This window comes from Leiobunum rupestre, chromosome 10 (assembly GCF_980474605.1).
Source record: "Leiobunum rupestre chromosome 10, qqLeiRupe1.1.hap1, whole genome shotgun sequence".
NCBI lineage: Eukaryota > Metazoa > Arthropoda > Arachnida > Opiliones > Sclerosomatidae > Leiobunum > Leiobunum rupestre.
The window spans coordinates 34560996-34582150 of NC_143393.1; the positions used below are offsets into that span (position 1 = coordinate 34560996).

Here is a 21155-nt window from a genome sequence, read left to right on the forward strand (position 1 = left end):
ATGGCCTGACGAGTTCGGCCAATGTTTAACGATATTGATGTTGAAGATGAGCCAGCTCCTTTTGCCAAGATGTCCGCCCTCTCATTGCCCGTTGTACCACAGTGAGCCTTTGTCCAGAAGATTTCAATGTGTGGTTGCTTAACAGTGTTCGTTGTAAGTAAGATACGATCGGGTCAGTGTTGGAATGGTTTTTTAAAGCCATAATCGATGATAAACTATCAGTGAATATTGTAATGTTATCGTCTATGTTTTCGTCATATGTCCATTGTACCGCCTTTTGGATAGCGTACAGTTCAGCTTGGAATATTGTAGCGTACGTCGGTAAAACAAATTGTTTAAATAAAAGTTCAGTGCCATCATGGAATAGCACAAAAGCGAAGCCCACTGCTTATGGGGTTTTGGAACCGTCAGTAAAAATTTCTAGACCCTTTCCATATGGTAGGCGTTCACTATGTGGAAAGTGAGGGTGACAGGCAGGGTGAATAGGTGCTATAGTCTTGTGTGTATAGAGATTTTCAGTAGAAACTCTGTCGTTGCAATGCAGGCTGGGAATGCAGAGGTCGAAGCTCCTAAATAGGGCTGATTCTTGGCTAACCGTGAGATGAAGTGGCTGAATTCCAGTTAGTACCTGCAGGCTCTGAGTCGAAGCCACAGCCGTAGCCAGCCGTTCCGTCCAGCCGCAGCCGCAGCCCGCCGAATCCGTAGCTAGGGCTCGGGGATTGGTAAACTTTTATCCATAAATAAAATTTTACAGTTTATCCGATAAATTATTATTTGAATAGAGCTGTTCTTCGTATTATTCGATTAATTTTATGCGAATAAATTAACCACTTCATATTTTGATTAATTTTATCACCGTTTATTTATCGTTTAATACTTTTGTTTATCTAAGGAATTCTATACTCGTAATTAAAAGTTATTAATGTCACTCTTTTTTTACAGTTAATTTTTCAACCAAATGAAAACTAATGTGTAAACTTATTTTATTTCGTAAATTAAATTAACTGTTTTATGATTTTCGGTCAAGTTCTTTATTAAGATAATATAGCTACTTTTCTATGAAGGGAAACGGCAATCGTACACAAATTACGTAAATTAGCAATTGTCCGAAAAAAGGACTTTTGAACTTTTGTTTCTTATAACCTTTCGAAAATCCGAAATTCGAACAATTTAACTACATTTGTCAAACGTTAGAATTATTTAGTTTTCGGCAGTTAACTGCGCGTTACGATGGCGGAAGCTTCGGTACAAGATATAGATAAAGCTACCGCAACCCGGTTTCTTCCAACGGTACAAGTACCACCCGGTTTCTTCAAACGGTACAAGTACCACCCGGTTTCTTCAAACGGTACAAGTACCACCCGGTTTCTTCAAACGGTACAAGTACCACCCGGTTTCTTCAAACGGTACAAGTACCACCCGGTTTCTTCAAACGGTACAAGTACCACCCGGTTTCTTCAAACGGTACAAGTACCACCCGGTTTCTTCAAACGGTACAAGTACCACCCGGTTTCTTCAAACGGTACAAGTACCACCCGGTTTCTTCAAACGGTACAAGTACCACCCGGTTTCTTCAAACGGTACAAGTACCACCCGGTTTCTTCAAACGGTACAAGTACCACCCGGTTTCTTCAAACGGTACAAGTACCACCCGGTTTCTTCAAACGGTACAAGTACCACCCGGTTTCTTCAAACGGTACAAGTACCACCCGGTTTCTTCAAACGGTACAAGTACCACCCGGTTTCTTCAAACGGTACAAGAACCACCCGGTTTCTTCAACCGGTACAAGTACGGATGCCCACCCTCTCGAGACATTTATCTTTGACTCCAGGCCCTAGGCTATGATAGGGTCTCTAATTTTCTGGTCTGCAGATCTTCAAGACAAGTTCAGCCACTTTAGCGCGACACCTGCTTTATTAATTTGGTGGGTGTTCAGTATTTAAAACTTTAGAAAGTTCTTATGTCTCCAAAGACTTCGTTTTCGTAACCCAATATTTAAGGGGAATGTGTCAAAGTACATACATCTTATTTCATTTCTAGCTTTTCTAATGGGAATTCAAAATCTAAGTTATGACGTATTTAAGTATATGTTATTTGCTTGGAGCCGAAGAATATTGAATTTAGATCTAGCATTATTACCCGACTTATACGATATATTTGAAATAAATTTAGTCGAGTAATACAGAATTTGGATAATTACATATGTTTTGTTGTTCGTTTAAATTAGCATTCTTTCTATTTGATTTGAAAAATATTTTTGATTAATTAATGACGGTAAAATTTGTTAAAAAATACGATGTTTTTTTTTCTCGGAAATATGTTCAATTTCTTTCTATTACGAACCTATAATCTGTTTGGCTATTTCTAAAAAATAAAATAACAGTTAAAAAATTAAATAGCTAAAGCTCTTCGTGGTTTTTCGTGTAAAATATATTTTCGAAAACATAGGCAATGATAAACTTATTATGTTTAAAAAACCAGTTAGGTTTATATACATAAAAACTTAATCAGCTAAACAATATGAAATTTATTTGAACTAAAATGTCATCGGGGAAACGTGCGAGAGATTTATTCGGAAAATTATCTGTAAATTGTCCGATTATTTATAGTTCACTGAATTTTTCGATCGAAATGATCAGAAAACCCCGAGCCCTATCCGTAGCCAGCCGTTCCGTCCAGTCGCCAGCCCGCCGAAACCGTAGCCAGCCGTTCCGTCCAGTCGCAGCCCGCCGAAGCCGTAGCCAGCCGTTCCGTCCAGTCGCCAGCCCTCCGAATTCGTAGCCAGCCGTTCCGTCCAGCCACATAGAATAATGTATTTTTATTTGTACCCTGCCGTTCCGCTAGGCACTACGGCGGCTTACAAGACTTACCAGGCTGGGACAAAAGTGCACGTTGCGAAATGAACGTTCGGCCAGTGAGACAGCTATAAAAACTGGCTCACATATAGCAAACAAACGCCCTCATCATGGCCCAACAAAAGGCGACACCATGGGTCTGCCCTAGAACCCATCCTCGCACAGCTGAGGGCTAGAGTGACCTTAATCTTCCACTGCAACAACCATCCCCGATAAGGTAATTAAATGACAGGTATGGAGCGAACCATCGTCTAGCCACAGCCGTAGCCAGCCGTTCCGTCCAGCCGCAGCCGTAGCTAGCCGTTCCGTCCAGCCACAGACGCAGCCCACTGAAGCCGTAGCCAGCCGTTCCGTCCAGCCGCAGCCGTAGCCAGCCGTTCCGTCCAGCCGCAGCCGTAGCCAGCCGTTCCGTCCAGCCGCAGCCGTAGCCAGCCTTTCCGTCCAGCCGCAGCCGTAGCCAGCCGTTCTGTCCAGCTGCAGCCATTTGGTCAGAATTTATATACCGATGCTCCAAGCCACCGCCAGCCGTTCCGTCCAACCGCAGCCGCAATCAGCCGTTCCCGTCCAACCGCAGCCGCAGCCATGTGGTCAGAATAATATACCGGTGCTCCAAACCGCCGCAGCCGCAGCTAGCCGTTCCATCCAGTGTGTCAGAATTTAAAGACCGGTGTACCTAGTAACAGAGACCATACCACCGGAGGCCTATCATCATAGTGCCCTACGCCAGTGTCCACCTAGCCCGGACAGGTGACAAATCCAGCATGGGTATTAGTACCCTACAACTGATGGTCGCACCTTTGACGCGAGCCACTCAACCGAGCAGAAGGTGCAGCAATGGGTGGATCAATTCCCACTTCGAACACCGCAGTGGGATTAAGAGTGGATGCTATAGCAACTCCAACCGACACCCTACCTACGGAAGTAAAGAGTCAAACCCTCTGGGGAGAGCTTCTAAAGGGGAACGACGAGCACACAGCAGCCCAAGTAACCCGGCCCATCTGGCACCGGAGAACCCGGTGTGATTCCAAAAGGCCGGGAAACAGGACCGCCGCCCCACAGCAGGCTACCCAATCCGCCGAGGCGGCCAGTTTGCACGGACCCTCTCCGTTAGGCTGAGCCGAAGCTCAGTATCCAGCCCAAACCTGACCGAAGTCGGAGGTGGAGATAGGACCATTTGATCAGAGCTAACATATCCCAGTGCGCCACCGCCCTTATGGGTTACAAGAGCCGGACCCCGACTCCCCGGTAAAGCCACCAGTTATTGCACACTTTAACCCATTTAGGGCCAGCCGTTCCACCCAGCCGTTCCACCCAGCCGTTCCCGTCCAGCCGCAGCCATGTGGTCAGAATTTATATACCGGTGCTCCAAACCACCGCAGCCGCCGCTAGCCGTTCCGTCTAACCACAGCCGCCAGAGGTATATCATCATAATACTTTACGCCAGCGTCAACAGCCGGACAGGTGACAGAACAGCCAAGGCAGGTAGAGAACCCTACCGCTGACGATCTCACCTTCGACGCAAGCCGCTCAACCCAGCAGAAGGTGCAACAATGGGACGACTAACCCCTCACTTCGCACCCAGCAGTGGGAATGCGATAGCAACTTCAGCCAACACCCTACCCACGTATGTAGAGAGCCATACCCTTCAGAAAGAGCTCCTAAAGGGGAACGACAGGTACACAGAGGCCCACGTTACCCGGCACAGTTGGCAACGGACACCCGTTGTTGCCCCAAACGGCCGGGAAACAGGAAAACTGCGCCTCATACGGAGACTCGCTGCCCCACAGCAGGCTACCCAATCCTTTGAGGCGGCCAGTTTGCCTGGACCCTCTCCATTAGCCTGAGCCGAAGCCCAGTTACCAGCCCCTTCCTGACCGAAGTGGGATTATGAGATAGGACCATTTGAACGGAGCTAACATCTCCTAGTGCACCACCGCCCTTAGGGGTTACAAAAGCCGGACACTGACTTCCCGATAAAGCCACCAGTTATCGCACACTCTGACCCATTAAGGGCCCGCTGCCGCCGGCATCAGACTATTGTATTTATACACCCCGTGCACTGCCTAAGCATTACAGGGGTTTATCATCATTTGTCCTGGCCGAGCCGCCGATCTGTATACGAAGTTAGGAGTCACTTCCTAAAAGACGTACACAATGAAGTATGTGCAAGAAAGTAAGCCCTCTCCTTCCCTACATACCCAGTGTGTGACTTTATCCAAGTAAACGTGACCTGCGTCACCATCCGTTTCAACATCTTACGGATTTTATGGCATAAGCCATGATTGTTTTTATGATCACTTATTGCGTTAATAGCAAAAAGACAATCCGTCAAAACCGTTGCAACATCACCTGGACGTTGACCTTGCGTCCTTAACCAACAAATACTTTCATGTATTGCTAAGTGCTCCAGAGAAAACGCATCCATCTTTTCATTAATGCAACTGACCACGTTATAGACCTATACGCAACAAAAGCCACTCCGGCAACCCTACTGGACAACAAACCGTCAGTAAACACCTCTACCCTATTACCATTGGGTAGTTGCTCTTTGATGTTTATAGTACCCCTGACCGCTGGGTGGTCCTCCCACGGGTAACCTGGGTAGATGTAGTTACCACCTTGTAACTCCACCTCGCAGTTCTTGCTGTCTTCTCTGAAACAGAAGGACCCTTAACACAGCAGCTTCCTGACGCACAACCAGGTCTAACGGTTGTCTACCAGCAAGGACCCTTAGCGCATCGCTCGAGACAGTCCGGTAAGCACAAGTTATACGTAGGGCAGCCGTTCCAGTCGAGCCACGACTTAAGTTTTTGTCTGCTAGTGACCGGCTTACGACTATTTGAAAGTCAACCGCATAGGTGGGGTAATTTCTGAGAAAAAGAGTTACAGACATGAGATACGCTCCAATAACTCCAAATTCGGCTTCGTTAGGACAAGTGAAATACAAGTTTTCAATAAATTTCATGATGGTAGGGTGAACAAGTCAATCTGTCGTGGAATTACAAATAATATAGAGGTGATCAATTGAAATTTCTTTATACACCGTTGATGAGATATCTCCGATTCGCGGCACGTTAGCCGTCAGTAGCGGCGTGAAGTGATCACCACCACCGCGAACATCATCTTAGAAAATAACAGCCTCTAAAAAAGTCGAGAAAAAAAGAGGAAGAAATATTTAATGTTACACTGAAGAAATCAGTGAGTGAAATTATGGGTACGATTCGACCAACTTGTTTATATGGAGAACGACGCGTTCGAAATTCAGTTAGTGGCGGCTTCTAGCAACGCCAAAAGGAATCTTTTCCCCGCTATTGAGTTTCCACGCTATTCAGATTCCACGCTTTTCAGTTTCCACGTTATTCAGTTTCCACGTTATTCAGTTTCCACGGTATTCAGTTTCCACGGTATTCAGTTTCCACGTTATTCAGTTTCCACGTTATTCAGTTTCCACGTTATTCAGTTTCCACGCTATTCAGTTTCCACGTTATTCAGGTTTTACTAACTTTTCCACGTAAATCAGGATGCACGTTATTCAGTTTCCACGTTATTCAGTTTCCACGCTATTCAGTTTCCACGCTATTCAGTTTCCACGCTATTCAGTTTCCACGCTATTCAGTTTCCACGCTATTCAGTTTCCACGCTATTCAGTTTCCACGCTATTCAGTTTCCACGTTATTCAGTTTCCACGTTATTTAGGTTTTACTAACTTTTCCACCTAAATCAGGATGCACGTTATTCAGTTTCCACGTTATTCAGGGTTTACTAACTTTTCCTAGTAAATCAGGATGAACGTTATTCAGTCGGTCCATTTCTAATAATTATCATACATAGGTCGATAATCTACTCAGCACAAATTTTGGCAAAGCTTTCGTGAACATATCTGCCAAGTTATATGCCGATGATACAAATTCTAATCTAAACAGTCCTTCCGCGAATTTTTCTCGAAGGAATGTATCTCTTAAATCTAAATATCTAGTTCTAGCATTGTCCATGTGATTTTGGATGCACTGTATGGCTGCCTTGTTGTCCATGTGAAGTGTGATGTTATGTCCGGTGGTTGTTGGTAATATGCTGTGACACTCAACCAGGATTCTTCGGATCAATATGATATCTTTAGTCACTTCCACAGCTGCTATGAGTTCCGCTTCCATCGTCGATTGCGCTGTTAACGATTGTTTTGTTGACTTCCAAGCGATAGGAATCTTCCCGCAGGTAATGATATATCCCGAAATGGATTGTCGTGTTTCTTTATCTGATGCGAATGATGCGTAACAGTAGGTCTTTATGGCCATTAAATCAGTTCGTTCCATCTTCAACACTTTGTCTTTTGTTGTAATGACATAATTTCATAAGTGGATAAGCTGATTCCATTTTTTCTTCATTCTAGTTGTTGCAATATTTCGCTAACGTTGTGACGGCGTACAAAATGTCTGGACGTGTGTGTCGTGCTATATATAATTATGCTCCTACCAAATTTCGGTAAGGTACATCTGGTTTTTCTTCTTCTTGGGTCGGTGTTGTGATGATCGCACGATGTTTTAATGGTTCATAACATCTTTTATAAGGGATATAATCCAGTTGTTGTTGTAATTTTCGATATATCGTGTTTGCGTCATCTGCAGTGTTCCTAAAATGTCACTTTTTTCGAATATAGGCCATGTCACTGGTAAATAGTGACAAATAATGGCAAATTTGACAAATAATGGCATGTAGTGACAAATAATGGCATTTAATGACAAATAGGGGAAAAAAAATATTTTTTTTACTCTTAGAACACTTTATTTGCTAGAACTTTTAGCAATGAACAAAATAAAAGGTTTAATTTTTTTTAAATGTTTCAATCATCTGCCAAACATTTTATATATTTATGCGAAAAATATACAAAATAGCCCAATTATTGGCAACCCCGCATACTATAATTACAAAAATAGCCTAAAAATGTTTTTATGGTATTTCATATGAAAAATTTATTAGTATTTTTACTTTTTCTATTATTTGCCAGTATATGTCAATTTGTCACTAAAAATCATTATTTGCCATGACACTTTTTGCCACAATTTGCCACAATAAATGTCAGGTGGTATTTACCACCCCGGAACACTGTAATCCGTTTTGATCTTCAGTTACATCAATTTCTAGGAATGTTCTGATTTTTCCCAAATCTTTCATATTGAATGTCGAGATTAGCAGTCGCATTGTCTTCATCATAACAGTGTCATTTCTCGCCAAAATATGATGTCGTCGACATACACGAGAAGTAGACAATTAATTTTTCCACTTTGGCCCCCAATTTGAGTTGGCCCCGATCTGACCGTCGATCGCTGGTTAGCCGCCCGGGCCAGTAAATAAAAAAACCACTTACCCTGTATTGGTACATTCACTGTCACATGATAGCATAATGACGTTGTACTACCCTCTCCTCTTTCTTTGTATACCCTGTTCGATATGATTACTCTATATATCTATATCGAATTATATTTCTTCAGACTGAACGACGAGCCGCGGCTCGAAACGTCTCTTCAATTTTTTAAAAATAAATTATTTTAACAATTATTAACGTTTATTCTTTTTTCACGGATGCCCTTCTTCGCAAACAATTTACAAACTACTATATACCTTATCACCGTGATACGTAAAATTTTCTATGGATTTATTTGATTCTTACGCTTTCAACTTCAGCTATTTACCATTTTTAACGTCTTTGTGAACGCGGCTTTACGTTACAGCGTTACCCATCTTGTTGTACTACTATTTTTGAATTTACGCTCATCCGAAATGGGTGAAAAGTGTTTAATTTATGGTGGACAGCTGGCGTATTTGCCCAACCAACTTTGAAAGTGAAAGATTGCGTGGTGATTCATCCTTTTGACGATGCCGGATCTTTGTGAAGATCCCAGAAATAGCTTTATTGGTAGAGATTCGTCCCGGGATTCCCAGGGGCACGGCTCTTGATTAATCCAAAAAGGACGCGATTCCCAGAGACCACGTGGCCCCGCCATATTCAGGACTTCTTTTGAAAGAAAGAAAGCATCAGAAGAAAAAAAAACTAATGATATTTTACAATGGGCGAAGGAAAATTATGGATGTACCACGTCTCACGTGTTCGTCTAGAGTTTGCCTTATATAAGATTTGATACTACAGAGACGAAAAAGCTTCAATACGGCTCATTTCAAATTTGTTTTCCTAATTTTTCACCAGGTGGCGTTTCGTTTACCCCATAGTCTTACACATTATTTTATACATATTTGAACAAGAAATAATTAATCTTATTGAAGAAACGACGTATCTTCAACCATAAAGAAGCCAGAAGCTGAAAACACAAAATAGACAAAATGGCGCTTATTTTTAAACACGTAGTCGCCATCTGTCAATTCGAAAACAAGCATTTTCCAATTCCCCGTATTTGTACCTATTTTTTAAGACCACAAAATCGCTTTCGGTTAAACATGCGAGCTAAGTGACCGAAAGCGCCCTGACTACGACGGGGAAGATAACACGTCACTCGCGTGTGCTTTATAGCGTATTCTATTTGATCGCTCTGATCAACATTTTATGTTCCATTTGCGTGATCAGATATGCCCCGATCAAGTTTTTCGTGTTCCATTTTCCCGCTCCCGGGTGCTCCGAGTCGCCCAAAATCGATCAACGGTAACGGATCGAGATTTTGCGTGCTCCTTTTAGATTTTTTGGCAAAATGGCAGACCAAGACGGGAAAATTCAAATTACTAGCAGACGAAAAACAACATAGTGCGGAAATATTATAATGGAATTTGTTTTTTAAATCAGTGCATGATGGATATTGGAAACAAAACTAAATATCGTCTTAAAATAGTCATTATTCCGAAGTGGAAACATGTCGAATTGTAATTGTTACGGGCCCGATCCCGATCCCGATCCCGAGACCGACACCACCCATCGATTTGTAAATATAGTGAGCGCGAGCCCGAAACGGCCCGTATATTTATAACTGCAGTGAGTCCGAGCCCAAGGTGGTTTGTAGGTTTTAAATCTACTGAGCTCGAGACCTCACATCGGCGAGGAAATTTAGAATTCGAGCTCGAGCCCGAGACCCGGCCAATAATTGGTGAGACCAAGGTGAGCCCGAGACCATCCGTTAGCTCATATACGAATTCAGTAAGGTGAGCTTGAACCCAGCTCTTGGCGTATACTTTCTTGTTAATAATATAATGTCAATTAACACGGTAGTTTTTGCTCATCAACCCAGGGGGAGGGCTGGTATTTGTTCCTTGTTTCCATTTAAAGAATTGGTAAGTTGAAAAAAATCGAATATTGTGAATTTTCAATGTACGGTCACACGCCATGACGAAACACCCTAAATACTTAATCACAAATTCTATGTGCTCTGTACACCAAGTAGAGCAATATTAGAGTACAGATTTTTGTAGTGCTAAATCTGCACTCAATTACGTAATCAGTATTTCTAAGTTCGGGGTTAAGTAAAATAATCAACACTTATTTCAGTCTTCGCAGCCCCGTTTTTTTAATTTCGGGAAAATATGCCCCCTTACGGAAAGCGAAACTGCCCCCTCAAGAGAAGTGTTCTGGCTACGAGCTTGCATCAATTCAACTTGTGAGCAGGCCGTATGTAAATGGGGGAGCGGTTCCAAATTACACGGGACCCAAGTATCCTGGTAAGGCCGTGTTGGGGTCCTTATCTCAAGTTTATCTCCGAAAACCTATAGTGGTTTTAAGTATTAAAGCAAATTTTGGACTTTAGATTCGTACCTAGATGGTATGATAGATATCAGTGCGTCCTACCTAATGTATTAGGTCTGAATAGTTGAGATTTTTAAAGCTCACTTACGGTGGCCAGTGTTGGGTAGTAGTTTAAATGTATAATATTTACTATTTGAAATACACTTTCAGTATTGAGTATTATATTTTAAATTCTATTATGAAAAAGTATTTAGTATTTTATATCAAATAGTATTTTGAAAAAGTTTTTAGCATTTTATTTTAAATATTATTTTGAAAAAGTATTTAGCATTTTATTTTAAAAACTATTTTGTTGCATTTAGAAAATTAAATACTTCTTGCAATAATCATATTACAACCGAACTTATGATGGTATTTTGGCGACTGTAACTCATATTTTTATTGTGGATTTTAAATGGTTTTAAGTAAGGAGTAGCGCGTGATCAAGAGTGTAAGTCCGGTGAGTTGTCTACCGAATATAGCGGCTTTGGGTTTTTAGCCACGCTGGCTCTTAGTAGAGATCGTTCTTTGACATTTCAGCAGATTTATTTATTACGTGAAAATGGATACATCTCCTCTAAAGTCAAATAATGATAATTTCCATTTATTTTAAATACGTCATCATTTTAAGAAGTTAGCTTTTATTAGGTCTGATTAGTTGAGATTTCTAAAGCTTACCTACGGTGGTTGCAAGGTAATCCATGAGCCAGATGCTTTGATAGTCTCATAAAAGAACACGCGCCCTTATCGGTTTTTTTTTTTCAATTTTGTGCCCCCTCGAACCAAAATCCAGGCTACGATACTGACTAAAAGAAACTTTCAGGGTTAATAGAAGATTCAATAGGATTGCCTAACTTCCATGATGTACTCTCAAACCGATGCTTTTCAAAATGGTGGTCATTTCCAGAGGCCTTCCACGCGATGTGCTAAATGTAAAATACCTCCAGTTCACTTACTCGGCATTGGATGTTCTTCAGTTAAATTTAAAGTTCTTTTTGTACACAAATTTGCCAATTGAAACCTTTTTGATGACTCACCCATTTAGTAAATAGCGTCAAAATGCTGACATATTTGGGTTTCAAAAGGTTATGCAAAACATTTAAGAAGTTGTAGGTGGTGAGTTGAGAAGTATGCCTGTTTTTTCCCCACTTTCCTACGATGAGTTAAAAGAGCGCCTGAGAGCTTCAAAGTGTGACCTACTAGCCCCTGGAAGTAGGCTGCCACAAGCGCAAAACCATACCGTAAGTTATTGAGACTTTTTATGGATGACGTGTTTCAAATTTAAAGTAAAGTGTTAGAAGTTGATGATTTGTTAAAAATAGTGAATAAAATACGAAAATGTACACAATTTACATAAGAAGGTGAAAAAGAAAAGAGTAACATTTCTTGACATTTTATTGTAACATGATAATAAAATCATTAACTATATACATTGTACCCAAAAGATACCCACGCCAAAATGTTTCTAAATTTTCAATCGTCCCACCAAAAAATATAAAAATTGGAATACTAAAGCCCTTTAAAAATAATCCTACGGGTGATAAAAATATGTTAAGATAACAGTTTTTAAATATTGACTACCCTGATCAATTAGTTTTTCAGATGTTTAATGAAAACCTAGTGAAAAATAATATAAAAAATGGAAAATCAAAAAATATTACCCTACTTAAACGGAATTCCGCGAAAGTCTGCTAGACAACTAAAAAATAAAATGTCGCTCTTATAAACAAAAGGTCAAATACATTAAAAATAAACCGAACGTAGATGAACATACGTAGGACAAACAAAAAGACTAAAAACGAAAAAATTACAAAAATGGAAAAAAATATGAAATAGATTGGGATTCTACAAAATTGGGCGGGACATTTTTTATTTGAGTAAAACTAAATAATGTTTTGGTTTATGGCCACGTTTTTAGAGAACATGTTCTTCCAACATAGATGCTTCGTGTGAATGAGTGAAACGTACCACATCGTGTTAGTTCGTTCACTAGAAAGCCCTGACGGCTGGCTGAGTGGGATCGCGCCGAGAGAAGCGGTAGTTTTTTTCACATTAATCTTGTTTCCCGGAATTCGCCCAAAAAGTTTATTTTTTATTAATTTCATAAAAAAAGTGCATAGATGAAAAAAAGTCGACAAGAAAATATTATTTATATAATTTTTTCTCCGCGCGCTCTGAGCGAATTGCAGAAAAAAGACTATCTCGTCGCTCAGCTGGTTAAACTACGTTAAACAAGTCGACCCAGCCGAAATATTAGTTTCACATCCACGAAAAGTATCAAAGGTTAAATAGTTAAATATTCCTATTATAACATATCAAAAAAAATTATCTAAATCGAACTTCCCGCCAAGCTAATTATAATCATATTCCAACATATCGAAAGAAATTGTCTAATTCAAACTACCAAATTTCCCGACACTAAACTAACTGCTCGATGTGCAGTTCCATCTACCATGTCGTCGCTTTCCACAACGCCGACGACATTGTTAAATTCAAACTTCCCGCCATTCTAACTGCTCGATGTTGTCTAATTTAAACTTCCCGACACGACAACAAACAAACATACAACACTTAACGACAACGCCGACGACATTGTTTAATTCAAACTTCCCGCCAAGCTAACTGCTTGATGTGTAGCTCCATCTACCATGTCGTCGCTTACCACGACGCCGAGCCGACGACAAACAAACATACAACACTTAAAGAAATTCCGTCCATAGCAATAGTGTCACTTCGAATATATATTCGATGTGAAACTAAAAACTACCGCTTCTTTTGGCGCGATCTCACTTAGCCCGCCTTCAGGCCTTTCTAGTGAACGAATTATCCCGCCGCTGGAGGACAAAGCACTTGAAATTGAGCAGTGTAGCATGTCGATTAGCCAACACCGTGAACTTTTTCAGTTTAAGAGAGAGAAAATAGCATCGCCGGTGTTAAGCACTCGCTTACTTAATCACTCAAAATAAAAAGGTCTGAGCGTTCATTTCAGAATTCACTCATAATTTTTGCCAACCTCTGCTTATTCGAAGCTAGCAACTTTTTGATATAATTATACAACGTAAGTACTGTCTTAGTTTTCCACAGAAGGCTTTAAACCTTTCAGCTTAGTTTCCGAACAAGACGTAGACGAATCGGAGAGATTTGCGAAGCTTTCCGGTGACGTCAGGTGTAAGTATCAATTAATGGTTGGCCGAGCGAGAAATCACTTATATAGGTTCTCTAACGTCCTTAGCTTAAACCTACCAAACATCTTTTCATTCCTTGCCTGGGGTGTCGGGACTAGGGCGGATTGGTGAGCCCTTTCACCTCGCGGCAAGAGGAGTCGGGTTCTATTCCAACTTGTGGCACTGGCTGAAAACTCGTAACCACTTCTTCTGAGTAGAGTTTGCAAGTTCTCTCTCCACTGGAGTTGGTTGGTTTCCCCTTTCTTGAAAGAGTTGTAGAGGTTAACGGTACTTGTGAGTGTAGGGAGCTGTTGGTTCGCGTGGCATGAAGGGCTTGCAACCACCCTCCTACGCATTGTAACCCGACCACCTGAATAAATGGCAATAAAAGTCGCTTGATGACCGGGGCTTAGCTGATTATTATTATTGTAATTTTGTATAAACAGCTTAACTCCGTGAACACATTTGGAAAGCTTCGATAAATTAATCAGTAAATTAATAAAAGATGTTACTTAAAAAATTATCTGTCAAATCTTTAATTGATGAATGAAATCCGAGTAATGTTGAGAATTCTTTAAGAAAATGCTTTGAGTCATGAGGTCGATGTCTATTTCGATGTTCATAAATCGAGTTCATTATTGTTTATAAGTTGTTAAATTTGGTAAAAGTTATTATTTAATGTTAGTGGAGTGATTAGGTGGATTCCTTTCGCGGTTTCGTTGGATTTTATTGGAATAATACTTTATTCCGTTGTGGCCTGAGGATAGGTTTTTTTCAAAGCATTTGTTAATTAATTAGCCGTTACGCAAAAACTGCTGTTTACAATCCTTTGGATCAATGTAAACTAAGAACCCATATTAGACAATTTGGTTGCGATTTAATTATCGTTTTGATGTAAAAGATACTTTTAATCAATAATTTTCAGTAGTTTAAAATATTGAATACTACGATTTTCGTTCTTAATGACTGTATTTACTCTTCAATGTAAATGAAAACACAGGAGTCTGGGGAAACTTTCGTGAGTTCTATTCTAAATTGTGAGGTTTCATTCCTCAGAACCGCATTTGACATGTAGTCTTCTTAAACAGGAAAAGGACTAATCGGAAGAAAAATCCTTTCATTTTGTTCAAAATAAAACTGAAAAAAGCAAGCAATCTCGTTCAATTTATGAACAAAATCAAAAAAGGCAAAACGTCTTGAAATATGTCTGAAATAGTTGGGAACAAATTAAAAGATGAGATTAAAATGACAGAAAAGCCACGTGTTCCGTAAGTTGGCTTCTAAGATTCAGAAGATTGTTCTTCAGAACCGCATTCGACCTTGACAAGAGTGATCGTGTTCATTGGGACACTCTGGTTGTTATTCCCAATTGGCCGATATCCCAACTCTTCTAATTTGACGACTGACGGAACACCCACCAGCTCCATGAAGTCATACAGGGGCTCTTCTTTGATGGCCCTAACATCGACTGAGAGGTTTTCATTGCCAAGGATCAATTCCCTCTTAACGGGTTGGGTCGCGGTTGAGTCGGGAACTTCAGGTTGTACGTTGTGGGCGGAATCGGGGTTGTCGGTGTAAGATTGAATTTGCTTATTTGTGACGCGTCGTAGTTGCACCAAGCAAGACCTCACTCCCCATTGACGACAAAGGCTCTCAATCAGCGGTGGTCGTGACGACCTTCGGTGTCCCAGATCTCGTTTACGACTGGTCGAAGAGCCACTTTGGCTAACGAGAAGACCATGAATTCGAAGGTGAGTTCGAAGGGTTCTTTTCGAGGCGAAGTTCTGGTCGCAAATTGGGCACTTATGTGACCTTACCCTTTGTGCGTGACGGGATATTTCGTGGTGAGCTCTTTTGTGGAAACTCAAATTAGTTTTTCGTGCAGATGCGTAATTACATTGGTCACATTTAAAGGGTTTCTCGTCCAAGTGAGTTCTTTTATGGTAAATCAAATGGTTTTTTCGTACAGATGCGTAATCACATCGGTCACATTTAAAGGGTTTTTCGCCCATGTGAGTTATTTGGTGGAAATTCAAATGGATCTTTTGTGAAAATTTTTTACTACATTGGTCACATTGAAAGGGTTTCTCGCCCGTGTGAGTTCTTTTGTGGATAATCAAATTTACCTTTCGTGAAAATGTTTTACTACATTGGTCACATTGAGAGGGTTTTTCGCCCGTGTGAGTGCTTTTGTGGTCACTCAATTGAGTATTTCGTGCAGATGCGTAATTACATTGGTTACATTGAAAGGGTTTTTCGCCCGTGTGAGTTCTTTTGTGGAAAATCAAATGGGTTTTTTGTGCAGATGCGTAATTACATTGGTCACATTGAAAGGGTTTTTCCCCAGTGTGAGTTCTTTTGTGGGAGATCAAATGGGTTTTTTGTGCAGATGCGTAATTACATTGGTCACATTGAAAGGGTTTTTCGCCCGTGTGAGTTCTTTTGTGGATAATCAAAACGGTTTTATGTGCAGATGCGTAATTACATTGGTCACATTTATAGGGTTTTTCCCCCGTGTGAGTTCTTTTGTGGGAAATCAAATTTATTTTTCGTGCAGATGCGTAACTACATTGGTTACATTGAAAGGGTTTTTCCCCAGTGTGAGTTCTTTTGTGGGAGATCAAATGGGTTTTTTGTGCAGATGCGTAATTACATTGGTCACATTGAAAGGGTTTTTCGCCCGTGTGAGTTCTTTTGTGGATAATCAAAACGGTTTTTTGTGCAGATGCGTAATTACATTGGTCACATTTATAGGGTTTTTCCCCCGTGTGAGTTCTTTTGTGGGAGATCAAATGGTTTTTTTGTGCAGATGCGTAATTACATTGGTCACATTGAAAGGGTTTTTCGCCCGTGTGAGTTCTTTTGTGGATAATCAAAACGGTTTTGTGTGCAGATGCGTAATTACATTGGTCACATTTATAGGGTTTTTCCCCCGTGTGAGTTCTATTGTGTGAAATCAAATGACTTTTTTGTGCAGATGCATAATTACATTGGTCACATTGAAAGGGTTTTTCACCCGTGTGAGTTCTTTTGTGAGAAGTTAAAAGGGTTTTATGTGCAGATGCATAATTACATTGGTCACATTGAAATGGTTTTTCACCCGTGTGAGTTCTTTTGTGGATAATCAAATATCCCTTTTTTCGTGGTATAATGCACTCAGTGCACTTGTGTTTCTTCCCGTCTCGACTGCTCATTTGGCCAGTTTCAAGCTTTAACTTTTTCGCGAAGTCTCTTTTGGTTGATGAATCTGTCTCGCTGCTACGACTGGGAGGATTTGTAGCGTGGCTTTCAAGGCCTGAACAAAATCAAATTCCAAGATGGATTCGGCGGCCACCCCTCCTGAAAGGGACGAATGAAATTAAATATTGTTGACTAACATCGGAGGAACCAGGGAAATACCTCGGAAATTTAAGGGCAAATAACGGAAACAAAATAGGCTAAATAAAGGAAAACATAATATGAGAAATAACCATGCTTTCTCCATAGAGTAACCCACTCACATGGAGTGGAAGGCTATCAGAGAAACTTGTTAACACTTTTTGTACGCAACGTCTGGTTTTCAAGGCGTGAAATAAACAAGTTGGTCTAAAGTTGGTCAATATCTGGATAAAAAGTAGGTTTATACTCTAAAAAAATTAAAAACTACACCATCGCTCTTCGGACCATATTTAATCACGCCTCGAAATCAAGTTGGCCCGTTAGGATTAATGTTCCATGCGCTTCCCATTAAGGGCCTTCCACTCTACGCGAGTTGCTTACTTTATGGCTTGCACCAGTTGTCACATTTTGATAACATTAAACGCATTTTATATAAGTGCCTTGGGGTCAGAATTTTGGCAAAATTAGCTCGCAGTTGGTGTAATTTTTGGATAATTATAACATTGCGTAGGATTGGGTGAAGACTCTTTAAACCAGGCCTTGGTTAGGAAATTATTTAAATAAGATTTTAGATGCCTTTTATCTGTTTATGCGAAGTTTGTAATAATTTCAAACGTTAAAAGTTTTAAATCTGTGGTACTTTGATTTTTCTTTTTAACGTTAATTTAATCATTATCTTAATTTGAGCAATGCAATAGTACCAATTAAAATATTCGTCCTCAGTTACCCGGTTCCACCCAATATTGAGAATCGGACATAATTCGGAAAACAAGCATTTCGTCGTCGGGTACTCGGTTGTAGATTATTCTGAAATGTAGAAAATACGTTTTTAATGAATATTAATTAGGGGGACTCGTGTCAAAACAACGCATAGTTGTAGATTTTGTTCCGTAATTTAAATTACATTTCAAAGTAGTGTTGTAAGTCGGAAAGTTTTCCGAAAAATTACCGAGTCCTTTTCCCCGGAAATTTTCCGTGTTTTTCCGAAAACAATGAAAAAGTTTTAATTCCATGATTAGTCTAATATTGTTTGCTAGATTAGTATTAAACTGATTAACAATGTAACACTATAAATGTTTTGTAGTATGTTTACAGTTAATAGACATTTTATATCGATAAAACGTTAAAACTATTAAAAACCCTTAAAAAGTAATGTATGTAACAATTTTTTATTTTAACGATTTGCGAAAAATTAACAACACTATTGAAAAGCAAGTTTTAACGTTTCAAGCCGTAGGTACGCCCATAGAATAATTCCCTTTCATCGGTACCCTACTGCACCGTAAAAAATTATCTTTCCAACTTTCAGAATTCTAGCACATTGACTGGTGTCAAAAAACTAAACAATTAATTTCGGGGTGTGAAAGTTAATTACTTGGTATTTTATGGTTCAGTTAATGTGAATAAAGAAAATAGGTTCCATAGTGGTTTAGGTTCATCGGTTTAATAGGAAAAGGGTTGAATTTTTATAAAACGATCTTTTCGTGACCGAGGTTTAGCTCAATAAATTCAAATGATTTGAATCAAATTTAATAATGGTTATATACATCCTCATAATAAAACAAAATTAATTGAAAGTATTACGCCTACCTTTATTAATGGAATATGGAATATTTTATAAAAGCCGAGGAATTTCTTTTATGAATTACGACTCTTTACGAGTAATTTTACTTGTGGGGTAGCTTGAATATTTTAAACCAGCGTCAATCTGCCAGAACGAAAATTCTAAAAGTACATTTGTGACTACAGTAGGAACGCGACGAAAGAATAAGAATGTTGGTCTATACTACAGAAATACCAATTTAACTGTTTTATCCCATTTCTTATCGATAGATATAATTGCGCAAATACGACACGGCAGAACTAGTTGTCATTAACCTTAATAATACTACGTTAAATTGTCTATCGATTGATATAATATTTAGACGTGTACGTCCTAAACAACGTTTATTATTAATTTCTAAACATTACCGCATTTCGACTTTAATGCGTTTTTTCTCGTTCTCTAATGTTAACGTTCCAGTCAAATTGCGGAACTATGACACGGCAGAACTAATTGTAATTAACCTACCTAATACTTCGTTAAATTATCTATCGATTGATATAACATATAGACGTGTTCGTCCTAAACAACGTTTATTATTAATTTCTAAACATTACCGCATTTCGACTTTAATGCGTTTTTTCTCGTTCTCTAATGTTAACGTTCCGGTCGAAATGCGGAAATATGACACGGCGGAACTAATTGTAATTAACCTTACTAATACTACGTTAAATTATCTATCGATTAATATAACATATAGACATGTTCGTCCTAAACAACGTTTATTATTAATTTCTAAACATTACCGCATTTCGACTTTAATGCGTTTTTTCTCGTTCTCTAATGTTAAGGTTCCGGTCGAATTGCGGAAATATGACACGGCAAAACTAATTGTAATTAACCTAACTAATACTTCGTTAAATTATCTATCGATTGATATAACATATAGACGTGTACGTCCTAAAACACTTTAATTATTAATTTCTAAACATTACCGTATTTCGAGTTTAAGGGCATTATTTACCGTTCTCTAATATTGATGTTCCGGCCGAATTGCGGAAATATGACACATCAAAACTAATTGTAATTAACGTTAATAATACTACGTTAAATTATCTATCGATTGATATAACATATAGACGTGTTCGTCCTAAACAACGTTTATTATTAATTTCTAAACATTACCGCATTTCGACTTTAATGCGTTTTTTCTCGTTCTCTAATGTTAACGTTCCGGTCGAAATGCGGAAATATGACACGGCGGAACTAATTGTAATTAACCTTACTAATACTACGTTAAATTATCTATCGATTAATATAACATATAGACGTGTTCGTCCTAAACAACGTTTATTATTAATTTCTAAACATTACCGCATTTCGACTTTAATGCGTTTTTTCTCGTTCTCTAATGTTAAGGTTCCGGTCGAATTGCGGAAATATGACACGGCAAAACTAATTGTACTTAACCTAACTAATACTTCGTTAAATTATCTATCGATTGATATAACATATAGACGTGTACGTCCAAAAACACTTTAATTATTAATTTCTAAACATTACCGTATTTCGAGTTTAAGGGCATTATTTACCGTTCTCTAATATTGATGTTCCGGCCGAATTGCGGAAATATGACACGGCAAAACTAATTGTAATTAACGGTAATAATACTACGTTAAATTATCTATCGATTGATATAACATATAGACGTGTTCGTCCTAAACAACGTTTATTATTAATTTCTAAACATTATTGCATTTCGACTTTAATGCGTTTTTTCTCGTTCTCTAATGTTAACGTTCCGGTCGAATTGCGGAAATATGACACGGCAGAACTAATTGTAATTAACCTTACTAATACTACGTTAAATTATCTATCGATTAATATAACATATAGACGTGTTCGTCCTAAACAACGTTTATTATTAATTTCTAAACATTACCGCATTTCGACTTTAATGCGTTTTTTCTCGTTCTCTAATGTTAAGGTTCCGGTCGAATTGCGGAAATATGACACGGCAAAACTAATTGTACTTAACCTAACTAATACTTCGTTAAATTATCTATCGATTGATATAACATATATACGTGTACGTCCTAAAACACTTTAATTATTAATTTCTAAACATTACCGTATTTCGAGTTTAAGGGCATTATTTACCGTTCTCTAATATTGATGTTCCGGCCGAATTGCGGAAATATGACACGGCAAAACTAATTGTAATTAACGGTAATAATACTACGTTAAATTATCTATCGATTGATATAACATATAGACGTGTTCGTCCTAAACAACGTTTATTATTAATTTCTAAACATTATTGCATTTCGACTTTAATGCGTTTTTTCTCGTTCTCTAATGTTAACGTTCCGGTCGAATTGCGGAAATATGACACGGCAGAACTAATTGTAATTAACCTTACTAATACTACGTTAAATTATCTATCGATTAATATAACATATAGACGTGTTCGTCCTAAACAACGTTTATTATTAAT

General features: G+C 39.1%; 3 protein-coding genes across 3 annotated transcripts in view; 2 read left to right on the forward strand and 1 right to left on the reverse strand.

Moving 5' to 3' along the window:
* The window catches only part of LOC149925501 (uncharacterized), a 109739-nt gene that overhangs the window by 76737 nt on the left and 11847 nt on the right, over positions 1–21155 (forward strand). The window lies entirely within an intron of this gene.
* The window catches only part of LOC149925502 (uncharacterized), a 119450-nt gene that overhangs the window by 76080 nt on the left and 22215 nt on the right, over positions 1–21155 (forward strand). The gene's annotated exons all lie outside the window — the stretch shown is intronic.
* Positions 14948–17862, reverse strand: LOC149925503 (uncharacterized). The gene is made up of 2 exons (XM_090159720.1): positions 17817–17862; positions 14948–17073 (listed from the first exon to the last, which is right to left on the reverse strand). Exon 2 carries the CDS (start codon positions 16929–16931, stop codon positions 15018–15020), a length of 1914 nt encoding a protein of 637 aa, XP_090015846.1. The 5' UTR covers positions 16932–17073; positions 17817–17862; the 3' UTR covers positions 14948–15017.

Coding starts and splice junctions, on each gene's coding strand:
- LOC149925503 (XM_090159720.1), bottom strand. CDS start 16,931: ATGAGCAGTCGAGACGGGAAGAAACACAAGTGCACTGAGTGCATTATA.